The sequence below is a fragment of the Papio anubis genome, chromosome 6, assembly GCF_008728515.1.
Source record: "Papio anubis isolate 15944 chromosome 6, Panubis1.0, whole genome shotgun sequence".
Taxonomy (NCBI): domain Eukaryota; kingdom Metazoa; phylum Chordata; class Mammalia; order Primates; family Cercopithecidae; genus Papio; species Papio anubis.
This window is the reverse complement of record NC_044981.1, coordinates 60,861,280-60,885,164: the sequence shown is the minus strand read 5'-3', so window position 1 is coordinate 60,885,164 and position 23,885 is coordinate 60,861,280. Positions and strand designations below refer to the sequence as shown.

Genomic DNA, 23,885 nt, shown 5'->3' with positions numbered 1-23,885 from the left:
AAATCACCTCTCTCAGATTAATTCCCTGGTAAATTCTACCAACTATGAAAGAAAGAAATGATACCAATTCTTCATAACCCCTTCCAGTAAAATAGAAGCAGCTGGAACACTTCCTAAGTCATTTCTTGTGGCTAGCATTACCCTAATTCCAAAAGTAGACAAATATATTAAAATAAAGGAAAACTACAGACTAATAATTCTCATGAACATAGACACAACATTCTCAACAAATATTTAAACTTGAATCTAACAATAAGTAAAAGGAATAATAAATAATGAAAAACAGTATTTATACCACAGTGCAAAGTTAGCTCTCCATTTTAAAATTGATTATTGTAATCTACCATATCAATTCTCTAAAGGAAAAGTATTTTATAATTATATAAACTGATACAGAAAAAAAATTTTACAAAATTTAACAACTAATCTGGATGAAAACTCTCAGAAAGCCAAAAAATAGAGAAGAAAAGCATCAATTTAGTAAAGAATATCAGTAAAATCCTACAGTTATGCTAATTAGTGTAGAAAAATGGATACGTTCCTCCAAAGGTCTAGAACAGGGCAAGAGTGTCCTCTCATCACTCCTATTCAACAGTAGGAAATTCTCGCTAGCACAATTAGAAAACAAAAGCAAGAAAATGTATGCAGACTAATAAGAAAGAGATAAAATGGTCTCTATTCCCAAATATTAAACAATGCCTTAAATAAGTCAGTATAGCATGTGTCCAGGATAAAATTTAATACTGTATACAAAAGTCAACTGCTTTCCCATGTAATAGCAATGAACAATTAATATTTAAATGAAAAATAATACCATTTGTAATAGTACCCAAAATAGATAAATAGTTGGGTATATACCTATAAAATTATGTACCGACCTATACATGGAAAACTAAACTCAGATAAAAATCTAAATAAATATTATAAATAAATGGAAAGAGATTCCATGTTCATTAACTGGGAGCCTCAAAATAATTAAGATTTCACTTCTTACCTGTGTGATCCATAGATTCAGTACAATCCCAATCAAAATTACATCAAGCTATTTTGCCAATATTGACACCCTGGTTATAGAGTTTTTATGCAAGGCAAAAGACTAGAATAAACCACCACGATACTGAAGAAAATAAGGTTGGAGAATACACTCTGCCTCATTTCAACATATAACCATTAAGCAACAATAATAAGGTAGCCTGATATCGACAAAAGAACAAGCATGTATATCAATGGAACAGAATAGAGAGTTCAAACATAGGACCACACAAATGTAATCAACTAATATGTGATGAACAATCAAATGCAGTTCAAAGCCAAAAGTATAGTCTTCTTATTAATTGGTTTTGGAAGAATTTGATATTCATATGAAAATAAAATGAACATAGGCATTGAATTTACAACTTATACTCTCCACAAAAATTAGATCAAAATTAATTACATACCTAAATGCAAAACACTTAACTACAAAATTTCTAGGAGAAAACATAATATAAATATAAAATAATATATAATATATAATAAATATAAACATAAAATAAATATAAAATGTAGATGACCCTGGGCTTGGCAATACATTTTTTGATACAACACCGTAAGCATAATTCCATGACAGAAAATGGAAATTTGGACTTTATTAAAATTAAAATCTGCCTTGAAGTGACATTGTTAAGATAATAAAAATAACTACTTAGAGAAATATTGGCAAAACACTTATCTGATAGAGGATTTTTATCCAAATGTAAAAGGATTCTTAAAACTCAATAATAATAATAAAACAAAGAACTAATTAAACGTGCATAAGATCTGAATAGACAATTCAACCCCCAAAATATATAGATGGTAAATAAGCATATAAAAATGTGTTCAGCATCATTTGCCATTAGAAATTTAAGCAAGCAACAATGAGATATCAGTAAATACCTATTTAAATGGCTAAAATCCAAAGAACTCACACTACTACCGCTGGCAAAGATGCAAAGTAATGATAACTCTTGATTAATTGCTGGTAAAAATTTTAAAAAATCATGGTACCACCACTTTGGAAGACAGTTTAATAGTTTCTTCCAAAACTAAGTATAGTTTATTACATTCCAAAGCATTCGTATGACAATGGAGGCAGGGTTAAAAGAGTGATAGTGAAACTTGACAAATACTACCTCAAGACAGGTGATCAAGGTTAACATTAATGGTGACTACTTATATTCCATATGATGTGATGAAAATGACACTTTACTGCTTCACTTTTTAAAGAAGATTTTACTTCTGTGGTCTTTCTCCCCAATACGTACTACTTTTATACAACAATGGAAAAGAAATCAGATGAATCATAATTGTGGGGTGTTCCTCTACAAATACTTAACCAATAGTCCTAAAAAATGTCAAGGTCATCAAAACAAGGCAAGTAACAACCAGGAAGAACCTAAGAAGATATGACTACTATATGCAATGTAGTAGCCTGAATAGGATCCTAGAAAAGAAAAGGAGACATAATGTAAAAACTGAAAAAGTCTGAAGAAAGCATTGACATTAAGTAAAATTAATTAGTTAGTTAATATACTATTAACTCATTAATTATGACAAATGTATTATACTAATATGAAACATTAAAAAATCATAGAAACTGGACAATATGGTACACATGAGAACATTCAGCACTCTCTTCCTAATAACTTTGTAAATTTAAAACTCTACTTTTTTAAACTATGCATTCAAAAGTTAATATAATAAAGATCCCTGTGCAGTATTTTCTGGGATGTAATTTTTCAACTTCTTTGAGTTAATACCAAAAGTATGATTTGTGTGAATTGAGTATGATTATTGGATCACATAGTAAGAGTATGTTTAGTTTTGTAAGACATCCTTATGCTCTTTATAGCAACTTTATTCATAATTGTCAAAACATGGAAGCAAAACATTTTTGTCTATAAGTCACATATAGCCTTTGACTTTGTACATGCTTAAGCTATCTGAATTTCAATGAAAGGTCAATGTTTAAACAAATAACCTTTTTTTTTTTTTTTTTTTTTTCATGAAAGCTAAAACATACAGACAATGGAAAAGAAGTTATACTTAATTTTTTAAAAAATCAATAATCTATAAGACCATATGTGGAGAAAGGAAAAGGAAGTACAAAATAAGGCATAATTTATTTAACATTTTATTTTATAAAACCAGCTCTGTTTGTTAAAAGCAAATATTGGTAAAGGTATGATGCTATTATCTCATCCATTTCTGTTTAATGATAGTATTTTCACCCTCTAGTTAATGGCAAAGTTGTCTAGATAATATTTTTTAAGGTAAGCTTAAAGTGTTTCAAAAAAAAATTAATTTCTTGCAGCATATTTTAATATGTCAAAAATAATCTATATGCTTTTTTATAATGTCACATATGGAAATATATTTTGATTAAAATTTAACCACAAACTAAAGAAAAGTTAATACAAAATTTATAATTGCAATTGAAATGATATCTTGAATGGTAAATCATTTATACTCTGTGAATCAGTGAGTTACTAAGCATCATTCATTCTTCACTCCAATTACAATATATTGATGTTTCTTTCCATTTCTTTACCACTTGTAATCCATATACTGTAGACCAACTGGATTATGGTAACTATAATTTAGGTGTTTTTCTTAAATGTAGTTTTTCCTCATTAAAATGAAAATATTCTAGAAAAAAATTATCTCTGTTGAGATAAGAAATATGATCTTAAAAGAGTTGAATAATGAAACCTCGATGCAATCATTTAAATTCTCATTTTAATCATCTACAAAAGAGAACTAACAATATCAATATGCTGTGATGACTCAGATTGAGATGAGGCTGCATACATCTCCCTTCTCCCACACACACACAAACGCACATGTATGCATGGACATTCACAGATATACTGATACTATTATCAATTATTTTCTATTCTAGATTACTTACAGAAAACCAATTTCACTTCACAGAAGACAAACTCTGTTTCTAATAAGTACTCTTTAATACAGCTATTTAAAATTTCTGAGGCCTACTCATAGAGCATGTGAATTAAAAAGGAAAATATTTAAAAAAATAATGACATATTAAATTTAGTCTCTAAACATTTAAGCATGTTAAAAAGCATTATAAAATTATACATTTGTAAGTAGCTGAGTAATGAGCAAACAGAAAATTCTGACCTTCCCCCCGCCCCAGGCGTCATCCGCAATGCACTTCATTCCTTAGCTCATCTGTGACACTCACAGTCTTGTGGCTCTTTGTAACTCCTGACATCACTGACCCCTGCACATTCCCTACAATCACTTCATTCCTGACTGTTTATTCCATTTAGGATAATATAAACCTGGGAGACAGAAATAAGAGGGAACTGATGAAGGTACATGTCTGCCTATTATTTCTTCTTCAAAAAGGATACTATAATGTGAAGGCACTTGTAGAGTGGTGCTCAACCTAGAGATCTGAGTTTAAACACCGCTTTATGAAGAAGTTGATGTAGTAAATGAGATTTTAACTCTATTTTGGCAACTTGTTTACTTAATTCTCTTCTTCCACACAAAATTTTTTCAAATATTTTTCTAAATTTGATTTTTCTCTCTCTTAATCCCACCATACCACTCAAATCTACCTGCTCTTATAGCATCAACTGACCAGTTACTGAGTTTACCACCATTATGATCATCAAATATACAAAACTCACTTCATAATTTATAAAAGTGCCAACTCTAAAAATTCTGAAAACCTTTCTCTTTGTCTTTCTTAACAAAATCCAACGATAATTTGAGATACCTTCCTTCACTTCTCTCTTGAATATTATTGTTCCTCAGGATTCTCAGTCATCTTTTGCCTGAGCCACTTTGTTTAATGCTATGCCTTATTATGCCTTATTGGCAATCATGTTGTGAATATTCTTTCTCCTAAATTAGCTGCGTCCTTTGCCTCAGAAACCAAACTGGGTGTGCGCATTTGTGTATGAGACGGTAAATGTGACTGAGAACATGTGTTTTAGAGTCAGGTCAATCTACACACCACTGCTTATTGATTGTGTGAGCTTGGGCAAGTCCTTAGTCTTTCTGTGCTTCACTTTTCTCTTTTTATTTATTTTTTATTTTTTACTCTTTTTGTTTTTATTTCTTCAGACACTATGGTGACTTAAGTTTTCTCATTTTTAAAATGGGGCTGTGACTATTTACCTCACAGGATCATTGTCATAACCAAGACAGTGGACTAAAGAAGGATTGGTGTCTCCCACATAGTAGTTGCATAATCGATAAAGTCAGTCACTACTCCCTTCAAAAATAATGAATAAATCAGCTGTCTCTTCTCCATTACTCTATCTCAGTTTTATTTTAAAATTTACCATTTTCCCCCTTTTCTAGTCTCCTTGCTAAAATGTTCATAATTCATACTGCTGGTAGCTATATTAGCATTTCTGAAACACACATTTTCACTCCCCTCCTATAATTTTAGTCCAATCTGTGGTAGGCAAAATTTGTTGCTTACTTTCTAGAGAACAGGCATAAATTATGACAACTTTTGTATCTGTTAATTTTATCTCTTCTAATTTTCCTCATTGTATATGTTTTGAAAGTACAATGTATAATTCATACAAATAAAAAGCTGCTTATTGTGGAGGTCATAGTCCTTAAAGAAGTGAAACATGAAAAATATCAGGTATGTAGAATCAACTATAAGCTTATTAAAGGCTTCCATAGTTTATAACATTGTCTGTTGAATGCAAATAAAAATAAATTACATCTGTCATCTCCAATATTTACTCAGCTATCTTTAATTGAATGTCTGTTATATGCCAACTATTATAAGGAGCATGTTCTATTCAAATTATTTTTTGGCTTATATAAAATTTATTTGTTTAAACCTATTTCCTTATTTTTCAAAAGATGTCATTTAAGATGACAGCTATTTGTGAAAGGAAGAAATATTGTTCATGTTTTCTTAACTACTGAATTTAAGTTGGGCTTTATTTGCTAGAATAACCTAACTACAAAGGTACTATAAAAGTGATACAGTTCATATTCATCTAAAATTACACATATTTTCCTGTGAAATATTTTTCTGGTAATGTAACCTGTCAAGTGATGTTATGGTTGTAATTATGTGCAATGCTGTCAATGTCTCCATCATAGTTCTGGGTTTCTGGACTTCTTGGCTCAAGAATTTATAAGATATTAATGGTAATATCACCTGGGATAAAATTACTTCCTCATTTTAACTCTTAAATACATTATAATCAATATGTGTGTTTACAATTGAGGAGAATACCATCTGGCTTGACATTTTGACAGGGTTTGAAGAATGTCTTTATAAATGAAAAGCTGAGACACATAACATCATACCTTTTGGGTCAAAATTACATCACATTTTTAAAATTTATAATGTTTATATTACTCTAGTTCCCACTAAAATCCAAAGCATTTTGTATTCAGCATGTACAGATATACAGTGACTTCACAAATGTTTCTCTGTTAGTGTTTTTTTTTTTTTTCCTTTGCTGCTATTTTCATTTATTTAAATTTTTACCAGGCGGAAATGCAATGCATCAAGCCACTTTCTCTTTGAAAACATAAATGTACAATAATTAGAGACCCAGCGTGCTCTAAGAAGCATGGGATTAGCCCCACAATAATGCGAGCTCACATCTGCAGTCAGTCTAAAAATGTCACACAGGCCTAATTTTGCTTCAATGCAAATGTAATTTGTTTCCTCGCATTTACATGTGGAAATAAATTTGTGACTGTGTTTAACTCATTTGCTATTTAATCTTTAGTGTATCCTTTTCAACTAAGCTACTGGGAGAATAATACACCTGTGCAGGTTGCTACTACTGTAAATTTTGTACAGGTACAAAAGTATTTCAGTATTGCCTAGTGATTTGTATCTTTCTCTAAAACTTCACTTTCTCTCTTGTGATTTCTGAACATTTCTGCTAGAAAATCACTCAGATAAACCTTAAATTGAGTGTATGCTTAAGTGAATCAGACTTCTCCCCTCTTCCTTGCAGTCTTATTGCTCCAACTGGTCTTCCTGGATTTTCTTCTCTTTCTTTAGGTCAATAGCCTTGGAGATGTAGTAATTCTACCATTTCAATATTTATGGACTCCCACCAGTGTTATATTTGTATTGCCTCTGTACTAATCAGTCTTCATTATTGTTTCACTACTTTAATGTTGTTGTCTCCTCCACAAGTGTCTCAATTCTTTTAATTGCACTCACCAATATGTTCCTCACCTTGAAACTAGACTAATACTATTAAATTATAATGAGTTCTCAATGTAGTTGACAGGTTCTTCAAAATTGTGACTTTAAGCAAAACGACACACAACACATTGATCCTCAAATAACATCTTTTCCTCCTCTATCTTTTCATTATAACATTGAAGAGAGAACAAAATTGATTTGTCATACGTTGTTTTGTTTGAAGTCGCAGTTTCCAAGAACCTATGGACAAAGTTAAGTGAGGATTTATTTTATTTTTTTGTTAATCACCTATATGAAATCTTCAAGAGGCTTTTCATTGCTCTCAAATAAAATATGAGCTCCTTTACTGAGAATGGCTGCTACTTCTTGATATAATCTCTTCCTAAATCGAGTGCTTATCTTTAATTGTAGTTCCTTTTCCCTCTTTGATGAGAAAGCTCCACTTCTCTTACATCCTTAAAGGCATCCAGTGTCACATTCGCCTCAAAATCTTTAGATAGATGCTCTCTCCTGGAACATTTTTCCTTTGGCAATTTTCCCAGGTGATTCAATTTCATCATTTTAGCCTAGATTTTGTTTCCTAGCTTGGATTAAATGTCCTTGCTACATGTCTCATAGACCATTAGACTACTTTGTTGATAGCAATTTGATGATGTTGCTTGTCTAATGATCTGTCTCCTTCATTGAGTTCTTAATTCCTTCCATTGATACCTTATTCCAACTGATTATTGATGAATCCTGGTACTGAGCATATTGCCTTGCACATAGATTGAGCTCAAATATACTTGTTTGAATTATTTTTTAAAACCTTTAGCAAGATTAATAATTTAAATCTATAAAATTAACAAGGTGATTAATATATTTGAAATTAACATATGTAGAACGTTTAATCATGTAGAAGTTGTATTTTATCTTTCTATATGCATATTTGTGTTATATGTCACATATGAATGTATATTTCATAGATTTCTAACATGTAGAACTGAAATTGCAAAGAGGTAATTTATAATTAAAATTTGATTTCTGCCTGATCTAGACTACCCATTAAGATATTAGACTTACCATAAAGATTTGATATGAATTAACAAATAAATTATATAATGGCATAACATAATTTAACAACTTTTAATTGATCTTTCTGGTACAGTAGAAAATGCTGACATTTTGAATTGGACAAACCTGAATTTTAATACAACATATACCACTTACCTGTTGGATGAAATTGTACAATAACAAAAATAAAAGTTACTATTTATTGAGTGACTCATATATGTTTACATAGTCATTCAATCTTCAATCTTATCTTGTTAATTAGCTGTACTTCTCCCCGGTGTACCTATTTGAAAGTGGAGATAATTAAATCTCAGGTTGCCTAAGGACATTAAATGAATGAATAACATAACTGACATCCAAAGAACACGTTTTTTTCACTAAACTTATTTACTTTTCTTCTCAAAATTTGAGTTTTATTGCGAGGATTGCAGTTTATTTGTTAATCAAGTAGTAGAGTGATTTGTACAGAGAAGACTTTCAATAATTGGTAGTTACCTTTAAAGAAAATAGATCAATATATTAAACTCAGAAATCCTTTATGTTTTCTTGCCCTCTGGAACAACAGAATTGATGGACTGACTCCTCCTTTCAGTTACTACCATTTTACTTATAATATTTTCATTACTGATTTTTGACCTCTTTTTCCCTCTTTATCTGACACCTTCCACCATTCCTACAGAAGCTGATGAAGACTCATTCCAGGTTTAGTCATTTGCACAACAGAATTTTATATATATATATATATGAGATCTCCCATCCTCTGGATAAAAGGAGCATGATTGTCACTATCAGGCATTTTAAGGCTTATTTTTATATAAAATATTACATTAAAAATATATTTAAATGATTTTTACTCTTCTATGATTTAAAGGTGTTTTTTGAAAACTAATCAGAAGAGGAACGCTTAGATCCCAGGAAAATTGAAACCATCTGTAAACAAATCTTGGCTGTGCTGTGTTTCGATTAGATTGAAGCTTGGTGTAAGGAGAAAATACAAAAGACCGCAGTAAGTTGCTGACTAAATTATGTCATGAAACCAGAATTTTTCAAAATCAGGTGACTACATAAAGCTTGACCAGATCAACATATCTTGATCATGTTTTTCTTGGCCTTCTTTCCCAAAGAAGGTCCCTAGCTGTTGGTGACATCTTTGCAGTGTAGGCTCTTATTAAATCTACAGAAAGAGCTAGCATTTTCTATACTATTAAGTAATTTAGGGAAAACGTCACTAACAATGTATTTTTTTTTCTGTTTAAAGGAATATTTACAACATTCAAATTCCTCCGTTTCTCCATCAAAGCACATTGTCATCAAAGCTACTTTGGGGACAGAAAAAAAGCCAATTCCATTTCCCAGGAATCCCTAACAACAACTTTGCTTGGAAATTTCCAGCAATACTTAAAACACCATTTTTGCAGCAATTCTTTACGATAGACTGTAAAATACAGTTGCCCGAAAATGACTGACAAATCAATCGTCATTCTGAGCCTCATGGTTTTTCACAGTTCTTTTATAAATGGAAAAACATGTAGACGGGAATTGGTGGAAGAATGGCATCCACAACCCTCATCACATGTGGTAAATTGGACACTAACAGAAAACATCTGCTTGGACTTCTACAGAGATTGCTGGGTTTTGGGTGTAAACACTAAAATAGATACTTCAGGCAATCAAGTTGTTCCCCAGATTTGCCCTTTGCAAATTCAATTAGGAGATATCCTTGTAATTTCTTCTGAACCATCTCTTCAATTTCCAGAAATAAATTTGATGAATGTTTCTGAAACATCTTTCATCGGCTGTGTGCAAAATACCACAACGGAAGATCAGTTACTTTTTGGTTGCAGACTAAAAGGAATGCACACTGTTAATTCTAAGTGGCTGAGTGTTGGAACACATTATTTTATCACAGTTATGGCAAGTGGTCCATCACCTTGTCCACTGGGACTTCGACTAAATGTGACAGTGAAACAGCAGTTCTGCCAGGAATCTCTGAGTTCAGAATTTTGCTCTGGTCGTGGTAAATGTCTTAGTGAAGCTTGGAGCAAGACATATAGCTGCCATTGCCAGCCTCCATTTTCTGGAAAATACTGCCAGGAACTTGATGCATGTTCTTTTAAACCATGTAAAAATGATGGCAGCTGCATTAATAAAAGAGGAAACTGGGATGAGCAAGGATATGAATGTGTCTGTCACCCACCATTTACAGGTAAGATTGTTTAAAATATATAATTTTATCAAAATAAACACAACAAATTTATAAATGGTTACTTAACAGAAATCAAACTGCATTTTAAAAATTTTAATAGATTCCTTAGATTTGGCTAAATATAGATTCCGGACATACACAAATCCTATCAGGGACCCTTCAAAATAAGCTTTTTGCTTAACTGAAAGAGGGCTCTTAGAAACATGTTTAATAGTGAAATATCTATATTTATATCTTTCCCAACATCCATTCTTAATGTCTCATACATTAAAACATAAGATTATCAGAATAATATAAAAGCTTTTAGTCACTGAATGAATTCCCAAGATCATGGTATTTAGATAGGTGATAACTTGATAATGAAGTATGCATCTGAGTAGAGGAAGTTAAGGAACTATGGTTGAAGGGAAGTCATTGAAGTTGCTTGGCAGAATTGGAGAGGAACAGATAATTGTGAGCCAAGAGCAATGTTTTAAATGGATGTTGGTATGGCATCCAAACCTTGATTTATAGCTGATAGTGACAAGGATGAAAATAAGATGTTATAATTAATAACCGGTTGTGATAAGCTCAATAAGAGGCAATAATCAGGAAAGGTTGTAAAAAGATGTTTGGTGAGTAATTAAGCCAGAGGAAAGACAATCTTAAAAAAATGTAAATGATGCTGCCTGAGGCTAAAGTGAGGTTTGAAGGGAATAAAACTTTCTCTACTTGAGAATATACTAGAGGAATCTGGGGTCATCGGAGGAAAGTGAGGAGAAACATTGAAAAAATGTAGGGAACATTTAAACCTTGGAAACTTGTGAAAGAATTTAGAGAGTTTGACAGACCTGGCGTGGAGAGTTACAAGTGAAATAAGACCACGATGATCTAACAAACAGAAGTATTTGACACGGCTAACAATAATAGTATAGGAAAAGAGCAGATTGGTATGTATTTTGGTCATAAGAGGAAGGAAGGTTAGAGCAGAGATATGTCTAGAACAGATCACCTGCAGGGATTTAACTGTAATTGTGTTAGGCAGACTTTAGGGGGATTCCTTCTCCCATGTGCCTGAGGCTGACTCCATAGGAGCCAAAGGGGCTGTGTGGTAAGATGTAATGGGGGCCGACGGGGAGGCGGCGCACACTTGTAATCCCAGCATTTTGGGAGGCCGTGGTGGGCGGATCACTTGAGGTACGGAGTTCAAGACCAGCCTGGCCAACATGGTGAAACTCCGTCTCTACAAAAATCCAAAAATTTGCTGGGCATAATGGCGGGTGCCCGGACGGGTGCCTGTAATCCCAGCTACTCGGGAGGCTGAGGCGGAAGAATCCCTTGAACCGGGAGGTGAAGTTTTTAGTTAGCTGAGATCACGCCATTGCGCTCCAGCGTGGGCAATGAAGCAAGACTCCGTCTAAAAATAAAATAAAATAAAACAACAACAAAAAAAGATGTAATGAAAGACCTCACTAAGCCATTGTAGGCTGTAAAAGTCACCTAATCCAATCTTTCAAATACTCATTTTGAACTTGATAGCTCAGTACCAAGATCATTATAGAAATTAATACCAATGATAGCCACTGAATATATTGTCTCTATAACGTGGATCAAATTATCATTTGACTGTACTGGCATTGGTGATAGAAGGTGCAAGTTATACCTCTGATTTACGATGGGGTATATCAGGTGATTAAAGTTAAGGCAGACTAGAGAAAATGTGAAAACACTCAAACTGCTGATTTAGAGTCAATGACAAAGCAATTTAATAGACACTATTTAAAGCATCCATTTTCACCCGTCCAAAGAGTTTTAAAGAATATTTGGTCAGAAAATTTCTACCGTGTGTCAGAATATTAATTTGTATGTATGCATTCATAGTTCATGGGATATTATTTTAGTGCTTTTATTATAACTGCATAGAATGGTTTGCTTCTTACTCAAGATTTCCTTCCTTCCTTCCTTCCTTCCTTCCTTCCTTCCTTCCTTCCTCCCTCCCTCCCTCCCTCCCTTCCTTCCTTCCTCTTTCTCTTTCTTTCTCTCTCTCTCTCTTTCTTTCTTACTTTCTTCTTTCTTTATTTCTTTATTTCAGCCATAGGTACTTTAAATCATTAAACTTTGAACACTATAAAATATCTAAATAATGCTTACTTATTTTTGTAACATTAAGAATACTCCACTTGCCACTTTAATTATAAATAATTACTTCAATTTTAAAATCAAAGAAGATAATGAATTATGTAGAATTGTGAAAACAATTGAGAGTGCTCACTGCATTATTTTGTTAGAGCGGTCATAACAAAGTACCATAGACTGGATGGCTTAACTTATTTTCTCACAGTAGTAGATGCCAAAAGTCAAAGATGGGCAGGCATGTTTTCTTCTGAGATCGATTTGATTTGGCCACAGACTGCTATCTTCTTCCTGTGTCTTTACATTGTCATTGCTCAGTATGTATCTGTGTGTAAATATTCTCCTCTTGAAAGCAGACCAGTCACGTTGGATTAGGATGCATCCTACTGACCTTATTTAACCTTAATTGTGTACTTCTCTAAATATATTGTCTTCAAATATAGATACTCTGTGATACTGAGGGTTAGGACTTCAACATATGAATGTGGTGGGGTTGGGTGGGCACAATTCAGCTCATAAAACTCACTAAGTTTTAATTAGGGCATGGCCTATTGAGCATTATACTGTTAATTTAGTTTTTATGTTTGGAAAACATTTTGAAACATGATTTTTATTTATATTTTCATTATTTATATTTTCATTACGTTTAGGGTTGCTTGGAGGCAAATGAAGAAAAAAGAGTTCTGCATTAGGCAGGGATGTCAGTATATAAGGAATTTCAAAGATATCAATGATAATGGCAAAAACTGCTCATAAATTAAATTAAGAGCTTAATTAAACTGAGGAGAAAAAACATACTGCCAAATTACATGCTGTTGTTTTGTAACATTTGTCCACTTGCTATGCTTTGGATTTCCAAAGCACATTCCTCTACTAAGGGTATTATAAGATGATTAAATATGCATAGAATAAGTACGTTATAGAAGGCTATGTTAACTGATGTAGTGGGACCACAATAGTATGTGTAAGTGAGATTTTGAAAATTTGCTATGGCAGCAAGTGCAAAGAAGTGTTGAATTTGCAAGTTTGTGCACATATTCTGAGAATCCAGGCAGCCATTTCTCCTTTTGAATTGTTCCCTTGGCTAGGGGGTAAGGCTGAGACACAACACACATTTGAATGTGTTACTTTGTAAATTATCATTTCAATACTAACAGTGTATGTTGAAAAACTGGTACTTTTATGTATTAATATTATCTACCATGAAAACACAATTAAAATTTTAAAATATTACATAAATAAAATAAAGCTCAAATACCACTAGCCAGAAAAAAATATTTGGATATTATAGTCTGGGGTCAGAAGATAAAAAACTTATGTAAAGTGCCAAAATTAATTTTTATTTCAATTTAAATGCATCATCGTAACATGGTTTCATAACTGAAATTGCATTTGTCAGAATTTGATATTTTCATTATTAAAGAATTGAGGGAAAACTGATGGTTATGATAGTGATATGCAATGTAAAAAAACTTTTTTTCATTGTTATAGGAAAGAATTGCTCAGAAATAATTGGCCAGTGTCAACCACATGTCTGTTTCCATGGAAACTGCAGCAATATTACTTCAAATAGTTTCATTTGTGAATGTGATGAACAATTTTCAGGTAAAAAATGCATATATATACATACATATACACAAATAACTTTAATTTTGTCTATGTATTTCAAATTAAATGTGAAATATTTCATTTCTTTTTAAAAAATACAATTTGAGAAGTTATATATACTGAATACTTTTATGGTAAAGTTTAATAAATCAATTTGGCTAATACAATTAAATCATACTGCTGCTAAATGTTTTATAGCATAAGAAGAGTTTGACCAACAGTTCATATGCTTTTCACCATAAAATGACTTACATCTTTCTTCAAACTTGTATTTATGACCAATGAATTTGAAATTGTTCATGTCCTTATTTGGCACTTCTTGACCATGAAATTTTAGATTATGGACATTTTCACTGGACACATGTTGAGGTTTCTGTTAATTTCTTTAAAAAAAGTCTGCTAAAGGAAGATATTATTAAATCTCTTTTTGATATACAATATGCAGATAAAATATATATATTTTTAAATTTTACTTTAAGTTGTGGGTTACATGTGAAGAATGTGCAATTTTGTTACATAGGTATGCATGTGCTATGGTGGTTTGCTCACCCATCAACCCATCACCTATATTAGGTATTTCTCCTAATGCAATCCCTCCCCTAACCCCTGACCCCCGACAGGCCCCAGTGTGTGATGTTCCCCTCCCTGTGTCCATGTGTTCTCATTGTTCACCTCTCACTTATGACTGAGAACATCCAGCTTTTGGTTTTCTGATCTTGTGATAGTTTGCTGAGATTGATGGTTTCCAACTTCATCCATGTCCCTGCAAAGGACATGAAATCATCCTTTTTTTTTTTTTTTTTTTTTATGGCTGCATAGCATTCCATGGTGTATATGTGCCACATTTTCTTAATCCAGTCTATCATTGATGGACATTTGGGTTGGTTCCAAGACTTTGCTATTATGAACTGTGCTGCAATAAACATTCATGTGCATGTATCTTCATCGTAGGATGATTTATAATCCTGTGGGTATATGTTCAGTAATGGGATTGCTGGGTCAAATGGTATTTCTAGTTCTACATCCTTGAGGAATCACCACACTGTCTTCCACAATGGTTGAACTAATTTACACTCCCACAAACAGTGTAAAAGCATTCCTACTTTTCCACAACCTCTCTAGCATCTGTTGTTTCCTGACTTTTTAATGATCACCATTCTAAATGGCATAAGATGGTATCTCATTGTGGTTTTGATTTGCATTTATCTAATGACCAGTGATGATGAGCATGTTTTCGTATGTCTGTTGGCTGCATAAATGTATTCTTTTGAGAAGTGTCTATTCATATCCTTTGCCCATTTCTTGATGGGGTTGCTTGCTTTTTTCTTGTAAATTTGTAAGTTATTTGTAGGTTTTGGATATTAGCCCTTTGTCAGATGGATAGATTGCAAAATTTTTCTCCCTTTCTGTAGGTTGCCTGTTCACTCTGATGACAATTTCTTTTGCTGTGCAGAAGCTCTTTAGTTTAGTTAGATTCCATTTGTCAATTTTGGCTTTTGTTGCCATTGCTTTTGGTGTTTTAGACGTGAGGTATTTGCCTGTGCCTATGCCTGAATGGTATTCTTCTAGGTTTTTGCTCAGGTTTTCTTCTAGGATTTTTATGATCTTAGGTCTTATGTTTAAGTCTTTGATCCATCTTGAGTTGATTTTTGTGTAAGCCGCGAGGATGGGGTTCAGTTTCAGTTTTCAGCATATGGCTAGCCAGTTTTCCCAACACCATTTATAAAATAGGGAATCTTTTCCCCATTGCTTTTTTATGTCAGGTTTGTTGAAGATCAGATGGTGATAGATGTGCGGTGTTATTTCTGAGGTCTCCGTTCTGTTCCATTGGTCTATATATCTGTCTTGGTACTAGTGCCATGCTGTTCTGGTTACTGGAGCCTTGTAGTAAAATTTGAAGTTAGGTAGCTTGATGCCTCCCACTTTGTTCTTCTTGCCCAGGATTGTCCTGGCTATGTGGGCTCTTTTTTGGTTCCATATGAAGTTTATAGTAGATTTTTCTAATTCTGTGAAGAAAGTCAGTGGTAGCTTGATGGGGATAACACTGAATCTATACTTTGGGCAGTAAGGCCATTTTCACGATATTGGTTCTTCCGATCCATGAGCATGGAATGGTTTTTCATTTGTTTGTATCCTCTCTTATTTCATTGAGCAGTGGTTTATAGTTCTCCTTGAAGAGTTCCTTCACAAAATGAAGGCAGAAATAAAGATGTCCTTTGAAACCAGTAAGAACAAAGACACAGCATACCAGCATCGCTGGGACACATTTAAAGCAGTGTATGGAGGGAAATTTATAGCAGTAAATGGCTACAAGAGAAAGCAGGAAAGATCTAAAATCGACACCCTAACATCACAATTAAAAGACCTAGAGAAGCAAGAGCAAACACGTTCAAAAGCTAGCAGAAGACAAGAAATAACTAAAATCAGAGCAGAACTGAAGGAGATAGAGACACAAAAAACCCTTCAAAAAATCAGTGAATGCAGGAGATGTTTTTTTGAAAAGATCAAGAAAATTGATAGACCGCTAACCAGACTACTAAAGAAGAAAAGAGAGAAGAATTAAATAGATGAAATAAAACAAGATAAAGGGGATGTCACCACCGATCTCACAGAAATGCAAACTACTATCAGAGAATACTATAAACATCTCCATGCAAATAAACTGGAAAATATAGAAGAAATGGATAAATTCCTGGACACATGCACTCTCCCAAGACTAAACCAGGAAGAAGTTGAATCTCTGAATAGACCAATAACAGGTTCTGAAGTTGAGGCAATAATTAACAGTCTACCAACCAAAAAAAGTCCAGGACCCAATGGATTCACAGCCGAATTCTACCAGAGATACAAAGAGGAGCTGGTACCACTCCTTCTGAAATTATTCCAATCAATAGAAAAAGAGGGAATCCTCCCCAACTCATTTTATGAGGCCAGCATCATCCTGATACCAAAGTCTGACAGAGACACAACAACAAAAAAAGAGAATTTTAGGTCAGTATCCCTGATGAACATTAATGTGAAAATCTTCAATAAAATATTGGCAAAGCGAACATCAGAAAGCTTATCTACCACAATCAAGTCAGCTTCATACCTAAGATGCAAGGCTGGTTCAACATACGCAAATCAATAAACATAATCCATCACATAAACAGAACCAACGACAAAAAACACATGATTATTTCAATAGATGCAGAAAAGGCCTTTGACAAAATTCAACAGCCTTTCATGCTAAAAACTCTCAATAATCTGGGTATCGATGGAACATATCTCAAAAAATAAGAGCTATTTATGACAAACCCACAGCCAATATCATACTGAATGGGCAAAAACTGGAAGCATTCCCTTTGACAACTGGCACAAGACAGGGATGTCCTCTCTCACTACTCCTATTCAACATAGTGTTGGAAGTCCTGGCCAGGGCAGTCAGGCAAGAAAAAGAAATAAAGGATATTCAAACAGGAATAAAGGAAGTCAAATTGTCTCAGTTTGCAGATGACATGATTGTATATTTAGAAAACTCCATCGACTCAGCCCAAAATCTCCTAAGCTGATAAGCAACTTCAGCAAAGTCTCAGGAATCAAAATCAATTTGCAAAAATCACGAGCATTCCTATACACCAATAACAGACAAACAGATAGCCAAATCATGAGTGAACTCTCATTCACATTGGCTACTAAGAGAATAAAATATCTAGGAATCCAACTTACAAGGGATGTGAAGGACCTCCTCAAGGATGAAATATTTTTATAGGAGTTCTGTATTTTACTTATTCAAAATCAGTTTGTTAGATAACATTTTCCAAGATAATCATGAAGTAAATGCTTTCTATTTATTATTCTTTAGAATGTTTGTCTAAATTTAGATGCTGCAAAGTTGTCAACCCTCTCAATTTATTTCCATTATGCTCTAGTATGTAAGTTTATCCTTGAAATTTAGGAGCCCTCCTCAAATGCTTCCCACAAATTCACCTATTCCAAAGCACTGTTATAATATTTAAAATCTTGTATACTTTTGAAATCTTATTAAGTTTGCTAAGTGTCTTTCTTGAATCACGGAGAAATAAACTTCAGTGTTTTATTTAAAAAGTGCAACTTACTGTATTGTTCAAAAAGTGATTTCTTTGGTACTTAAATTATTTTAACAGTTTAATTAAATTTTTGAAACTGACTTGAGCAAGATGCAGCTAAATGTAGAGCATTCTGTTACTAAAATGTCAAAGCTTCTGTGCACCCTTAGATTCATTTTCAAAGTCATTCTTTGGAGACTTAAACATTTCTAAAATTTGAATATTGATGAAAAGAAGCAAGAAAAGAGCACATTATGGCATGTTACACTTTTTTTCAATAGTAGTTTTGTCACAACAAATTAGTTCTGTTACTCTGTGAGTATTTAAAATTATTTGTGAATTTTGCAATTACAGTTTTTATTTTAGTTGTGTGAATATCATGACCAATTTGTAACAAAATATGAACTATGTGTGAACTACAATACATTTCCTATATTTTCTGCTCCACATTTTTCTATATTTGATCAAAACAATGTATTATGCCACATACTTAACAAAATGTGTATTTAAAATTTCACCACAGGAACCAATAACTTTAGTTTTGAATATGTTTTGCAGAATTCACAAATTCCCAATAGCACTACCAATGCTGTCAGATGTCTTGCCTTTGACAGAATAAACTTGCAAAACTTTATTTTAATTTAATGAATTGAAGGGAAAAAGCAAACCATTATTGGAATTAACTGATTATCAATTTGAAGTTTCTGATTTTATTAATATAGCTCTCATTTAAAAAAAAAAATTATTTATTTTTTTGAGACAGAGTCTCACTGTTTCACCCAGGTTGGAGTGCAGTGGTGAATCTCGGCTCACTGCAACCTCCGCCTCCCAAGCTCCAGTGCGTCTCCTGCCTTATGCTCCCAAGTAGCTGGAATTATAGGCACATGTCACCACAGCCGGCTAATTTTGTATTTTTAGTAGTGACAGGATTTCGCCATGTTGGCCAGGCTGGTCTCGAACTTTTGGCCTCAAGTTATCCACTTGCCTTGGCCTCCCAAAGTGGTGGAATTACAGGATGAGCCACCATGCCCAGCTCAAGCTGGCATTTTTTAACTGTAAATGAAATTGTCTACTAGCTGAGCTGATAGTTTGACAACTATCACTTTACTTTTTGCATGCACACAGGAACTTGCATTAAAAAATGAGAAAAATAATTTTGGGACAGTCATTTGATCTAAATGAAAAGACATGATTCACAGAGTGATCTGTAAGAAGACCTTCTGCTTATGCACCTAAATCATCATCAGAAGACAATCTTCTAAAATACTTACTAACATTTTAAAAAGTAGATGCTTATGATTGCTCAACTAATGTATGCATTCTTGTTTCTGTACAGTCAGTAATGTCACTAATATCTTACAGTGGATCATTAATAGTGGCACAATTTAGGGGCAACTACATGTTCGTCATCAATTTTCTAGGGAAACAAATTTGAAACTTAATTTTATTAATTGTAGAATAAGAAATGTTCATCAGTGCATAGTAAAATATGTAAATAGTTGTAGATTTATACCAAGGGCTGCCAAATTTTTCTGTAAAGGGTTAGATAGTATATATTTTAGACTTCTTGAGCCATATGGTCTCTATCACAATGATTCAACTCTGCTATTGAAGCATGAAAGCAGCCACAGACAAACATAACTGTGTGAATTTCACTATATCAATAAAACTTTGTTTACAAAAGTAGGTGGAAGGTCTTATTCATCTTACAGCTATAGTTACCACTGTTTTGTACCATACAATAATTGACCAAACTTCTATAGCAAGAAAATACAGGCAATTATCTATAAACCCTATGAAAAAACTAGCAGCCTCAATTTTCCTCTCATATATAACATAGACATAACTCATAATTTCCTGTGGTTCCTACTGACCAAGCTCACTGGCAGCCTGGAAGCATTGTGCTGGAAGAGTAGCATTATTAGTAACCTTCTCAGCATACCAACTGAAATAAGGAGGAATTACCTACTTTTGTCTGCTTGGGTCTTCAGAGTCCTACAAGCTGTCCTTGATTGATTGATACAATAAAATTTTCATCTGGAAAGCATTGCAAAAGAGAGGTGGGATATCACTGGTTATATTACCATATTATCCTCATGTGAAAAATAATTTTCTGCTTTTGTATAACTCTATATCTCACACTCCTGGAAAAGAAGATGGCAGAATATAAAATACCAAGTGGTGATTTATGAAACCCATCCCTATTTGTTTTAGTGCAACCATAAATAATAGTATTTGTTTAAAACATCCAGGACAAATGGCATTTTAATATTTGGAGAGAACTGAAATACTTCAGCAATATGCTGTCTTCTGCCCCATGAGCATAAACTGGTGCTATCCTGAGCAAACTAGAATGATTACCCTGTGAAGGTTTGGTAACTATAGTAGGGTTTTTTTTTGTTTGTTTGTTTTTGTTTTTTTGCAATATTTTGAGATCTACAGCCTGTGCCAAAAGTGTATAGGAAGCATCACATTTAAAAGATGTATAAAATATGTCTATATCTATCCATCAGTTATGGCTTAACTGTGCCCCCATCTTGAATTCCCACGTGTTGTGGGAGGGACCTGGTAGGAAGTAATTGAGTCATGGGGGCACGTCTTTCCCGTGCTATTCTCATGATAGTGAGTAAGTCTCATGAGATCTGATGGTTTTAAAAAACATGAGTTCCCCTGCGCAAGCTCTCCGTCTTTGCTTGCTGTCATCCATGTAAGATGTGACTTGCTCCTCCTTGCCTTCCTCCAGGATTGTGAGGCTTCCACAGCCACAGGGAACTGTAGGTCCATTAAACCTCTTTCTTTTGCACATTGCCCATTCTCAGTTATGTCTTCATCAGCAGCATGAAAACGAACTAATACACCATCTATCTCTATATTTCATACATATTTTCTTATATTTTATTATTGGTTCCTTAAAAACTCTTCAGAAACCAATATATGTATATTTTTCCACCATGATCAACTATGCATATTAATATATATTACTGGATATATGAATCTGGATTCATAATCAACATTATGTTCCAATGAGTCATCATAAAACTACAGAAAATTAATATTTTTAATGCCTTATCAACCAGTGATTATTATAAAATTAGCCTTTATGTCAAGTTCTCATTTCTCTTGAATTTCATTTCAAACAGAATTTTGGAATTCATATCATTTGGAATATTATAGTTGTCATACCTAAAGCAGTTTAATAACCCACATATAATGCATCCAGACTGCAAATATGTATGGTGTAGAGTATGCCAATCCTATTTCAAAACTAAAGAGCCATTAGAAAACCAAATTCTTGATTTTTCAGATATCTCAAATATTGTGAAATAGAGTATAAATAAGAATCATTAGCCATAAGGTCAAACTTCAATTTCAAACATTATAAAAGTAAAATTAAGAATTAAAATCTAATAGAAAACCACATGAAAATGTATTCTTAATTGTAATCCCAAATTTGAAACATTACACGAGATTTATGCATCCATTAGAAAGTGATTTATTCAAATTTTATAACTATAAGATTTATTGCTAAATTTTTAAATGTGTATTTTTGATCGATGCAAGGACATGTCAAAATTATTATGCTATACATTATTAGGTAATGACACATTTTCAGATGTGAATTTGATGTAGAAACAGGTGATTGTCAGAAAATAAATTGTTTTTAGTTTGACTAAATTAAAGCTACCATAAACAAATTTAGTTTCAAGATAGGAACGTTCATTTGTAAGGATGTTGCGATGTTTGAACCCAAGATGAGTGATGTTAAAAAGGTTTTGCAATGGCATTCAGTGATGGTAACTTCAGCTACCATTTTGGGCATATAACAAGAGATCCAATCTGACTTGTAGATAATAGTGTAAGACATTCAGTTAGCAGTTTAAATCAGAGGGTAGACAGAATATTTTCCAATGTAAAGTACATATTTCTCCATTTGCATAATCCTCACCAGTGGGTAGAATTTATGAAGAATAGAATTTTGTTCATTGAAAGAAAAGCAGGCAGGAGCTAAATCAGGTATAACTTTCTTCATTATTAATAACTGAACTTTAATCCTATTTTGAAATTCAATTCTGATAGAGGTTGGAAAATTAATCTCTGTCAATTTAACCCTATCTCTAACATAACCCCCTGCCATGTAGAGAATTGAACTAGTCCTTGCTCTCGTAAGTGGAATTTTAAAAAATGATGGAGTTACATGAGCTGATAAGCACACATGTATAGTCAGTATTAAGGCTTAGTATTTATAAAATTTGGAATGATAATTTATGGCAAATGTTTAACACATTTAATAATGTGAATAATTTTTTAGGCATTGAATTGGTAGGAGTTTATATAAGTTTGTTCTGGGTTGCTATTAGTTTTACATTGTCAAACTGTATTTTGTAGCATTTTTCTTCTTGATTCTCTAGTCACTATGATAATTACTAGCATTGATGGTGACTGTTCTTTCCAAACACAGCATAATCCACAATAACACAACATTTAAAAGCAGAGGCTCTGTATCGATTACTAACATGAACAATTTCCTTTGCTACCATATTCCATCCAGATAAAGAACTAAATCTTCCTCTGAACCTTCCAATTAATTTCTTCCATTGTGATGAATCCTCCATAGATTTATTGGCAAAACATTATTTCCAAGTGTTCTCCACCCTACTATAAATTGTCTCAAAATAGTTTATGTGTCTACCAACAAGGTAGTGCATACTATGAACTTAATAAATAGTAATTACTGATAATTATGAGATCTAAAGATGCTAATGAAACTTTATTGCTTGTATTGAGAAATGAGAGTGTAAATTGATTATAAAATGAAAAGACTTGAATGCTCAATAAAGCATATAATTTAGCTAAAGTTATTAAACAGATATACATATCTGCCAATTTGAATTACTTTTTATTGTTCAATGTATAGAACACTTATTTTTTCCTTTTGACTTTTTTTGGTTGACACTTAATAATTACATTTATAGGATACAGAGTGATATTTTGATATATCTATACAATATGTAAGGATCAAATCAGAGTAATTAACATATCCATCACTTCAAACGTTTATCATTTCTTTGTGTTGTGAACATTCAGAATACTCCCTTCTAGCTTTTTGAAAATATATAGTAAATTACAGTTAACCACATTCACCTTACAGTGTTGTAGAACACCATGAATCATTCCTTCTATCTAGATAATTTTGTATCCATTAACCAAACTGTCCCCATCCTCCTTTTCCCTACCCTTCCCAGCATCTAATACTCACAATTTTACACACTACTTCCATGAGCTCAAATTTTATTTAGTTCTCCCATATGAGTGAGAACACACAGTATTTCTCTTTCTGAGCCTGACTTATTTCGCTTAATATAATATCCTACAGGTTTATCCATGTTGCCAGGAATGACAGGATTCCATTCTTTTTATGACTGAATAGTATACCATTGTGTATATAGACCACATTTTCTTTATCCAGGCATCTCTCGACGGACATCTAGGTTGATTCCATATATTGACTATTATGAATAATGCTATAATAAATATGGGGGCTCAGCTATCCCTTTGGTATACTAATTTCACGTCCTTTGGTTATTTTTAACTACTATTTAATATGCACCTTTCTTTTTCAGAAAGTCCATAAAGTAGT

General features: G+C 32.9%; 1 protein-coding gene across 2 annotated transcripts in view; it reads left to right on the top strand.

Annotated features, from left to right (window-relative positions):
* The window catches only part of LOC110742990 (protein eyes shut homolog), a 327,795-nt gene extending 304,664 nt beyond the window's left edge, over positions 1 to 23,131 (top strand). Inside the window, exons 3-5 of one of the 2 annotated variants that reach the window (XM_021936791.2) lie at positions 9,126 to 9,260; positions 9,513 to 10,460; positions 14,064 to 23,131. In XM_021936791.2, coding sequence (XP_021792483.1) covers positions 9,713 to 10,460; positions 14,064 to 14,272 — 957 coding nt within the window. In that variant the 5' untranslated portion in view covers positions 9,126 to 9,260; positions 9,513 to 9,712 and the 3' untranslated portion in view covers positions 14,273 to 23,131. The remainder of the gene's footprint in view (positions 1 to 9,125; positions 9,261 to 9,512; positions 10,461 to 14,063) is intronic. The other variant, XM_031667686.1, reaches the window with a different exon arrangement.
* The last annotated feature ends 754 nt before the right edge of the window (positions 23,132 to 23,885 follow it).